Genomic DNA, 10,773 nt, shown 5'->3' on the forward strand with positions numbered 1-10,773 from the left:
ATTATGATTGAGGTAGCTGAGAATATTGAATGGCTCCCATTATGACTGAGAATTCATAATAGAAACAAATTATGGCTCAATGTTAAGGAAAAAAGTTCCCTGCTATCTTAAATGGACTGCTTGATGAAATGAGGCTTTTAGCAGTACCTATCAGCCCCACTTCAACATTTTCTGAGTTTGTTGGCTGGTTCTAATGTGCCAGATGGATAGAGGCCTGAAATAATGTTTGCTTCTGCCAAGCTGTGAGAAAATGGTGCAGCTGCACAGAGAACAGCAATCCAAATTGAAGTCTCCACCAAAGAGCCTAACCATATAAGTAAACACCAGGCAATGCTCTCAGAAGAGGGCAAATAGAAACAAGGCCTGCTAACCCGGTTGCTTACTATGTTATCTGTTTTTCTTTGAGTTTTGTGAATTAAATGAACAATTTGCCTTCTCCATGGGCTTATCCAAATCCTGTTGACCACTGATTTCACTGGTCTTTAAAACCAAGTCTAACTCTGTTTTCCAGATGAGCCTCTGGAGGTAATTAAAGAACACCTTGCATCTTAGGTCTTCCTCTCTCTTCTTTCCCTCCTTTTCTGTTGTTTTAACGCCAAATTTGAGCTAGTTCGATTGAAATTGGCTCCTCTCTGGCACAAAAGGAATTTTTGAGTCTTTGCCTGTGTCATTTTGTTTTGCAGTAAGGACCTCAGTCTGATCCCTGTCAAACGGGTAATCGCTGCTCTGCAGAGTATTTCAGCACAGACATTTGTGCAGTTAGTGACCTTTACTGAAACCAAGGAGCACAGTGTTATTACGTTGTTGGTCTATTTACCATGCTCCTTGTCTAAGCTCCACTCTTATCATGCAAGTGGCTGAGGAAGAAATCTGTACATTTTTAGAGTATAGGGATTTGAATCTCTCCCATTTCCTCCTGACAGCACTATAATTATGATAATTGGGTTATTAAAGTGACATAATGCCAGATAAAAGATGCCATAATGGGGCTTTTGACAGGGTTTAACATAGATTAGTGCTCAAGTAAACTCATTTTTCCATCAGACGTGTAACTACTGTAGGTCTACAAATGTGACTAGGGACATTTGCTATGTCCCATTTTTTGCTGTTAAAAGCTTAGCAAGTAATCTATTGCTCCTGAATTAAATCTGGACGAGTGTTGTGTTTTTTGTTTTTTTTTTTTTTTTACTCTTATCCTCAGTGTGTACCTTTTTCCACCTCTCTGAGTATATCTTTTAGCACAAGTTGTAGTGAACATGAAATTCTAGTGATCACTTCAGCAGATATTGTGCATTTAACATTAGTCAAATTACATTTGGCTCCTACATTTATTTTTCTTCATTTATTAAAACAAAAGAAACATCCCATGTGATTTCAACCGTCCTAGTTTTGAGGGTGAAATTCCTGTGTCCAGAGAATGGCAGCTTATATCATTTTCATTGTGACTGTTCCTAAAATACAACCCGTTAGCTTTAGACTGGTTTTCTGCACAGGGCTGAATTAACTCCTCAGTCTGATCTGAAAATACTTCAGCTCAGGCTCTCCTGAGAGCTACGAGGTACGTAGTTTTCCAAGTGACCCCTCACTTTGAAATCTTCTATGTGGATGTGTACAGCCTGTTCCATGACTGAGGCACTCCCAAGGAGAGGATTGTATTTCTTTCCACGCTCAGGAGCTACCTCCCAGCTGAGAAGTGGTACGTTCTTCAGCTTCTTGAACTGGATCACAAATACATAAAACTCCTTGTAAACCACGGTGTGAAATCAGCATTTGGTTCCTGCAGTGTAGGGAGGAAAGAAAGAATGGGAGAACTCTTGCCTGTTTGCCCCCCACCCACCATGAGATATTTACTATATATGTGAGAGAAGCTGTGTGTAAGCCCTGCTTCCAACACTGCCTTCAATCAGCCATAATCGAGGTGGCAGTGGAAGGAAGTGAGCAGCACAACAACAAAAACAAATGCAGCATGTCAGAGCCCTGGTAACTCCTTTTCTCTCCTCACAGACATGGCAGTACAAAACTTTGTAGGAGATGCGTTCAGAGGAGCAACCTGGGTTGCACTGCACAATGGTGGTGGAGTTGGCTGGTAAGAACTTACTTTTTTATTTTCTAAAGCTGGACTCTGAATCCAGTTATCACTGCTGTGCATGTGTGTGGGGACAAGAGACAGGAGGTGAATTTTAGAGAACGTGTGTGTATGACTGGAGAAGTATGATGGGAAGGATGGGTTTGGAGACAAGGGATGGAAGGATGCATTATAAGGTAAAGTGTGGTGTTGTATGAGGCTCTCTTAATTAATGTCCATATGTCAAGAAAAAGTGTTTTGGACATTGGCCACAGCACAGTTTGGAGAACTTAATTTGCAAAACAAGGACAGTCTGCCATGGTCTTTTCGAACAGATCCCGTTTCCAAAGTTGTCTTCACACATGCACAGCCAGAGTGTTAGTGGATGGATTATGTTTAGATTTCCCCTTAAGCTGTATTTAAATCTGTGACCTTAGGACCCCAATATAAATGCCCATGTGCTAAAGTGCAACGAGGGGTTGTTGATACAAAACAGCTCAGGTGCCGGCAAACCCCCCACTCTTCTTTCTCCCCTTGTTTCTGCGTGGTACCATAAAAGACTACAGCTAAGCAAGGACTTGATTAAGCACCTTCTTCACGTAAGATGCAGAACTAGGATAAATGCCTAGACTAAGAAGCAGAATGAAAGAAATATCATTTATTGAGAAGGAAATTAATCTCCTTCATATGCTACTAAAAGGCTACTCTGGCTTGGCACAGACTAAGGGTAAAGGAAAGCCTGGGTACACTACAGAGTATTTAACTCTTGTTTGTTCTTTATGGCACGGTCCAGCAAAACCTCTCCCATTTACAGTCATGTCTTCATTTTGTCGTGTAGTCAGTCAAAAGGAGGACAACCCTCTATTAAATACTCTAGTGATCTCTCACTTCACTGTTTCATCCAGCTCTGGAATATGCCAACAGCAGCAAACCAAAGAACTTGTTGCAGATGTTTTCCTCAGAGACACTTGATGATACCTAGTTATTACTCATCTGGATGAGCTGGAGCTAGAAAAATAACCCTTCAATTCAGATGGAGAATTCCCTCCCCTGTACTCTACCTCCTTTGATTTTCTAGTGAAGTAGCTACTGAATAGAAGGTATGCAAGAGCAAAACTGAACAATGGGATAAGAAAGTTTTCTGCGGGCTTAGATACATGGAGTGAAAATCTGACTTTACTGATTTCAGTTGTAACAACCACAACGGTCAGGATTTTATTCACAACTTCCATAATTCTGAATGGAAAATACCAGAATATCCACTTATTCTGGTTATTGCTGTCAGACTCCAGATAGTAGCAGACTAGATCTGTCTGAATGGCTTTAGTTGAGTTTAACCTACTAAAACATTGCTTATAGAACACAAGAGAAGAAAAACACTTTCCGCTAACTGTTGTGCAAAATGCTTGGAATGTTTTCATGGTGATTATAATTACTGGCATTGCTTAAGTAATTGCTTATGCCATGAGTGTTCTGTGCATTAATGATGCTTGATCAAGATGATCTTATTCCCTGTCTCTTTCTGGCCTCTATAAAACCAATCCCTCCTGCAAATTCCTAGCCCTCTGAGCAATTCAAACAGAGTGAATCAATGGTGAGACTACCCTGACTTCTGGAAAAACTGGGAATACAGTTTCATTGTATTGTTGCTTCTGAAGTGAAACTGCATCATTGGAAAGAAGTTGTCCCTGCAGGCAGAGGAAAGGTGCTGTCATTTATGTAATGAATTGGGAAGCTAGCATGTGACTATTCACTGAAATCAAAATATCCATGGAAAAGCAGGGCTTGATTGTCCTCTTTACCAGCTCCTATGGCTGCTTAGTGACTTGTCATTGTGGCACAGTGTCTGCTCACCTTGTTCTCAGGAGTAGTCTTAACCCTCTGTGATTAAATGACTGTGCTTCAGTGAAGAATGCGGTGCCTGAAAATTAGTCCTGTCTCTGCATGAGCTTTAATAAGCCTCCATGCTGGGACTCAGATGCAGTAACAATGTCATGTCATTAGATGCCGCGGTCTGCAGAGCCCCGAAAGCCGTGGCACGACAGGTGGTTCTGCTTGGTTTAACTAATCACGGCACCACCCGGGCTAGTTAAAGCACTGTGCCCCTCTGCCTTCTCAGGAGAAAGAGAGGAATAATTTAAAGGTGGGAAAAGAAGCAAAACCATCCCCCAACCATTATAAATGACTTTCCTTGCCTGAAAGACAGATGCTTCTAGGTTTTAGGACTGTTTTGCTTTCTCTCTGGGGAGGTAAAAATTCAGCTGACTTTGTTGTAAAGAAATCTCCATGTGCCTGATAAAATATTCTTGTCAGCTGATTTGGAAATGTGAAGCATGTGAAAGCTTATATTTATAAGCAATAAACATATATTTATAAACAAACATGCGTATGATTAGAAGGAAATGAAGTTGCCATTGTACTGTTTTTGTTCAGGGAGTTCAGAAATAGCATTTGCACTGTGCCAAGCTCCCTGTCCTCCTTGCAGAGGCTGGGCTCGCCTGGATCTGTTGATAGATCTGCTGTGTCTTCTTTCTGAGACCAGAGGGATGTATTTTACCTGCTCTGACATCCTGCACGATAGCCTGGTGGGCAAACGGAAAAAAGCAGGATTAATATTTAGCTGGAATCTGCATCATGTGCTGTTGCAGAGGTTTAAGATTAACATGGTCTTGACTATAATTACAGCAAATGAATGTTATTCATTTCTTGCTGCCTCTTTATTTGCAGGAGAATATATGTTAGCATGGAGCCTGGGTAACCTATAGTAACAAAAAGGCAGAAGTAATTTAAGAATTGAACTGAGCTGTTGACAGTGTGACATCTTGTTTGTGAGAGAGGCCTTGTTTTCTTTGATCACCTTAGAAGGAGACATCTGGAAATTATAGGAGGTAGCTTAGGTCAAAATGCCACATGTTTCTTTAATTACCTGAAAATATGACCCAATGCTAATGAAGGCAGAGAGTTCCCCTTTAAAAGTGAGAGGTTTTGCTAGAAAATCCATCCTAACAAATGTTGACATCTAATTTATGAGTGATTTTTAGACAGTAGGACAGATTCTGATGAGTAATTCTGATTTACACTGGGGTAACTCCATGGAAATTGATGGAGAGACTTTGAATTTATGGAGTGCAAGCCAGATCAGACGCTCACTGCTGATGCTTGAGCTTCAAAGGATGCTCTTTGGGATGCTGTGCACAGAGGGGATCTCTACCACTGACAGAACATCATCTGTCATTGTGAATAATCTTTACAAAGCACCAATTCAGAAGTCTCATCTTCTTATTGTCTGAAATCATAAGTAGGCTGCCTTGAGGTGTGATCATACTATGATCCGGATGCCATAACTGATGTTTGTAAGTGTACTCTGGGCTTATACTTTCACACTAGTCTTTTTTTACTGTTAATTTGGTCTCTGTACACAACAGAAGCAGAGTGTAGTGTGGTAACTGGCCATGGTCTTCATACGGTGACACTTGTAATGTTGTAGTTCAATCTGGTCACCTCTTTTGGAGAAGACAGTAACATGAGCCATTCAAAAAGTAGAGTTGGCAAGAAATACAAATGCTTGGATGCTTGTTTTCATCCCAAAATGAGACCTAGAGCAGTGTTAATGAAAGATTTCACACAGTAAGAAAATCCTAGGAATTAAATTCCAAACTGAAACATGTTGAGTGTCAATCAAAATGAAATGTTTTATTTTGAATGTCAGAGGTTAGAATATTCAAACATCTCAGTTAAAACATGATTTTGTTTCAGATTTTCCTGCTAAATATAAGAAAGTGGTTAATCTTCTGATATTCTGCTATGACAAACGTTTGTTGGGGAAAAAAATAATTCAAGATAAAATGTATTTGTAATAGCAATATATCTAACAATGGTAAAGTGGAGGGAGTTCCAATAATGGGTAGAATCATTGTGACACCTGGAGCTCTGAGTTCTTTGCTCATCTATGTGACAAGGTCCTGCTTATCACACAGGTAGTGTATATAACCAGTGAAAGGGAATTAACATCACGTAATTAACAACATAACATTGAAAAGGGGAAAAATGTGAGTTTTAGTTTCACAAAGCAGATCAAGTTTGTTGAGGCTCCAATGCAGCTTGATTTTTCCCATTTCCTGAGAAGCAAAAGTTACTGCTGGAAAATGTAAGAAATGATTCTTTTCTGGATACCTAACTTCTGCCTGATTCATGGGTTTGTCCGATGTTATTCTAAGTAAATTTTGTGAATATACTCATTCTATTAACTATAAAACACTGAGGACAAATCTTGCCTCCAGGACCTTCGTTAGTATTCTCTCACACCACATGTTGCTTTGCTGTAAAACATGCCCCATCTCACACATTGCTGATGCTGGGTTATAGTGCTAGAAGTCTCTTACAGATTTACAGTAATAGATGATTTTCAAACTGTGTTCTCTACTATTCACCATATGCAACAAAGCAGGAACTTGAGCATACCAGATTTTGAAGTGAGACAAGATGTTTTTCTCTGTGTTTTCCCTGTCCTTTTAAAACCAGACTGGTATTTCTCCCAAGTATGGTCTGTTAGTTTGGAGCATGTTTCTGTTCTTCTTCTGCCAATAAGTCTGCTTCCTGAAAAGTTGGCACTGGTGTCTTTAAACATCTACATATCTCATACAAAATGAATGACAACTTTTGAAATGATCAAGGCAGATGTGCATTAAGCAGTGGTTAACACTTTTTTTAATTAGAGATGCTCTCTCATTTGTCTTGAGAGAATATAAATAGATCCATCTGTCTGCTTCAGTAAGTACACAATCCTCCTCATGATCCTAAGTATATGGCAGGCTCTAGCGTAGCAAACACAAACAGCTTAACCTTCAAAAATACCTTAAGATAGGTAACTCTCTAGTCCATCAGAAGTGCTAACCTTTCTTTACTTGTTTCTAGAGCCAGTACAAAGTGCGGTCCCCAGGAAACACAGCATAAGCTTAGTTTTTGGCACACCTGCTTGGAGTAGATACTCACTGCTAGCAGAACTTTACATGAAAGGTAGAATAGGTTTTATGCAGCTCAGGAAACTAGCCCCCCCCCCTTTTTTTTTTTTTTTTTTTTTTTTTTTTTTTTAAAGAATTTAAGAGGTCACTGTTAGTTTCTCTTATTCAGTGTAATTTCTATTTTCATCCTTCCTCCAGTGCAACTGAACAAATTAACTCCTGTAGATTTTGTAGGATTGGCTCCAGTTCTTTTGATTGAATTCTATTATGTTTATATTTTTAGGGGTGAAGTGATCAATGGGGGATTTGGCCTGGTTTTGGATGGGTCCACAGAGGCTGAAGAACGAGCTAAGATGATGCTCAGCTGGGATGTTTCCAATGGAGTAAGTAAAACTCACTATATACATTCACTGGCATATACTGCCAGGAATAATCATAGGTGAGTGGCAGGGAAATTGAGTTGCTGACTTGAAAGGTCATTTCTAGCTGTTATTGCTATGATCCTGGCAACTTCTTATTAGCCCTACATTAATCAAATGTGTAAATATTTTGCTAAATCGGAACAGAGTGATTTTCTTGCTTGAACACATTTGAGCCTGAATATTTCACACTCTGATATGCAATTCATAATGCAGAGACTTGTAGTGCATTGGATACAAGCAAGTGCTTCTTTCCTTTGTGCCAATACATTATGTTTTTTCATGTGGGGTACCTTTCTTGTACACAGACCTAAATGCAGAACTTTGCATTTAGAGATAGAGAGTGCCTGTCTGTGGAGTTTCACTCATACATACTGGCAGAGAATTTGGTTCCTTGATTTCATATTTTAAAAATGCATTGAGTGTCATTTATCCTTTTATTTATCCAACTGAAAAAGCATCGATTGTTTAAATCAGACTATTATCTAAATAAAAGGCTTGTTTTTACCAAACTGGGATGGAGTACGTAAGTTTTTGTAGAGAGAATTTTGGGAAGTATCTAAGGTACATGGCTCTACCAATGTTATCAGCCCAGCAATATGCTTCTGCATGAAAATGTTTCAAAACCATCCAAATACTCATGAAAATGAAGTACCTATTAACAAATTACTTCCAAAATTAGTAAGGAAACTAGAAACTGGCAGAGCTGAAATATTTATTGTAATGAAATTGGGTGCCAGTGTTTGCACAAATACTGCATAAGATGGGATGTGGCATGAGAAATGTACGATTTTTACACCCATTGATTTTCTTGTCTGACAGGTTGCAAGACGCTGCTGGTCAGGTAATGACTACGCTTATGAAACAATCTGCCAAGCAATGAAAGAGAATGTCATGTTGAAGGTGACTCTTCCTCAAAAGGTGGCAGATGAAGACATCTTAGAGCAAGCCCTGCAAAGTTAGTGGTATTCCAAGTGCACTGTTATCCTGGCAGAAACATTTGAAGCTGCTTCCTTGATATCCTACCTGTGCAAATGATAAAAGCTTTGCAACTGTCTCTTTCATGTGAGTTTTTGTTGTTATTTTTTTCCTTGTTAATAGTGCAGACCTGTATTGGTCTGTGACAGGTCCACTGTTGTCAGGAACAGCCTTTTCACTAACAAAATGGAGGAGTATTTGCAATGAGAAACTGTTCATTTTAAGAAAATGAACTGGAATTTTGTCCCATATATATAAAAATATTCCTGATAATTCAGAATTTGAGGAGACTTCTTAGCTCTGGCAGATCAGACTTTGAATTGGAAATTGGAACTGTGTCCTAATTCAGTCTGCTGCTATCAGCAAATAGTCATGAAATCCAGTAGTCAACATGCTGATTTGTAAAACAGATTTATTCTTTGGCTGTTGGAGTATGTACTAATATTACATGTGCTGGAATCAAACTTTTCTATATCACCATAAAAACATTTAGTTATTGCAACAGAAACAGACAGATAAACTGTAAATGGCCAGTGCAGCTTGCCTGCATGTGTTTCTCCCTGAAATCATTACCTGAGAAAAAAGAAAATCTAGTGCCAATTATTTAGGTAGGTTGGGAGGGGTGGTGGTGGTGGAGGAGAACCAGAGGGTGGTAAGTAGTAGACCACTTCCAAACATCTTAGACTAAGGCCAGATAAACATGGAACAGCTCATAATAAATTAGTGGGAGTCAAATTCTGCCTCAGTGTGAGATGGTGCCCTGCTGCTGAATCTGCCATGTGCTTTGCTGCCTCACACCAATGGGTTTCTTCTGTAGAAGTGCATGGCACTTGAGCAGTTTACAAATGGATGGAAACCTTCATAAAATCTAGATTCTGAGTGCTGGCTGACTTTTTCTGATAAGAAATAAACTAAAGCATCAAGGGCAGGATGATACGGGCTTCCTTCACACAGAAAATGGTTATAAAGGGAGAGATAAAGTCTTTTGGCCTCCCTTCTTCCAAGATAGAGATAAGAAGACACAGACCCCAATATGCCTAGATGCAACCAAAAGAAACTTCCTATTTTGCACTTGAACTTACCATTATATTTGTTAACAGTAGCTCACTGAATTATATTTTGTTCTAATCAGCTATGAGGCTGAAGTGAAATCTGAGGCTAACTGTGAATGAACTCCTACGCATACATATTGACAGATACATATATCTATATTTATATGCACACATACAGAAATGTTTTACATATTGGTACGTGTACAAAAATAGTTCTCAGCTATCATTAGCCTCACGTTAAGTATGGCCCTTGCCTATTGGCCTCATTCTGACAGGAACACAGAGTGCCAGCGGTCCCTGCCTCAGTGTGCACGTAATTCTGGACATGCACCGCTGATCCTGCCTGGCATTCGATTTGCTTGGCACGGGATCCCTCACCCCATGGTGGGAAGGTGGGGGTTACACAGGTAAACCCATGCTGCCTGCTGCAGGTGAGTGATGAGCTGCGGTCCTTTGGACTGTCGGGCCTCAGGAAAGCAAATAATTGTTAGACCCTGTGGCACTTACCAAGCATGCAATCACTGCACCCCTGTATTGCCTCTGGTGTCAGGCAAAGAAAACCTTTTAATTTTATTTTTTTTAATCAGAAATCAGTTCTTTACTCTGTTCACATACTGTGTGTGTCTCCAGACGAATAGTGAGAGTCTGGCATCTGCTTGCAGCTGAACCTTCTGTGAAGTGCAATCTGCAGTTCATTGGAATTGCTTTACATTATGGAAAAAACACACACATTGACAAGTTGTACAATTGAGACGTGAGTAGCTGACAGCCAGATTTGACAGCCTTTGCTTTGACATATGTTATGTGTTACCTATTATTAATAACCACACTGGGTTGGGCCTAAAGTTGGCATCTCAGTAACTATCATGCAAAACCACTCTAGTTTTCATAGCCCCAAAGAACTGGGGTACTGTTTTGTTATGAGGAACATGCAGAGAATATAATGGCTTTCTGTATTACAGAATCTACAGCTGCTCCATAGTTGTCATGAGTTTTTCACCATTGTGTTATTTAGTACTGAGACACCTGCCAGCATGCTCACCTTCACATCCCAGACAAAACAAGGGAACCCTGTTTTCCTCCTTGCAACTTTACTGCCAAGAGGACATAACCTTGCAAGTATGACTATGTTAATGTCACTCAAGTCCCTGGGAGTTTGTAACTCTGGTCTACCTGTAGGGAGACACGGCACCTGAAGGTATATGTGAGAGCTTCTAGCTGAAGATGAGGCTATGAAATATTTGTCTATTAATTAGTATGAATATGGCAAAGGGATTACAGAAAGGCAATGATAATTT

The 10,773-nt window shown here is 39.7% G+C and overlaps 1 protein-coding gene across 1 annotated transcript in view; it reads left to right on the plus strand.

Moving 5' to 3' along the window:
• UROC1 (urocanate hydratase 1) overlaps positions 1 to 8,506 on the plus strand; it is a 38,936-nt gene extending 30,430 nt beyond the window's left edge. The window contains exons 18-20 of the mRNA XM_082767962.1: positions 2,005 to 2,086; positions 7,310 to 7,409; positions 8,268 to 8,506. Of these exons, the coding sequence (XP_082624088.1) occupies positions 2,005 to 2,086; positions 7,310 to 7,409; positions 8,268 to 8,408 (323 nt within the window). The 3' untranslated portion in view covers positions 8,409 to 8,506. The remainder of the gene's footprint in view (positions 1 to 2,004; positions 2,087 to 7,309; positions 7,410 to 8,267) is intronic.
• The last annotated feature ends 2,267 nt before the right edge of the window (positions 8,507 to 10,773 follow it).

The sequence above is a fragment of the Aythya marila genome, assembly GCF_965140915.1.
Source record: "Aythya marila genome assembly, chromosome: 10".
NCBI lineage: Eukaryota > Metazoa > Chordata > Aves > Anseriformes > Anatidae > Aythya > Aythya marila.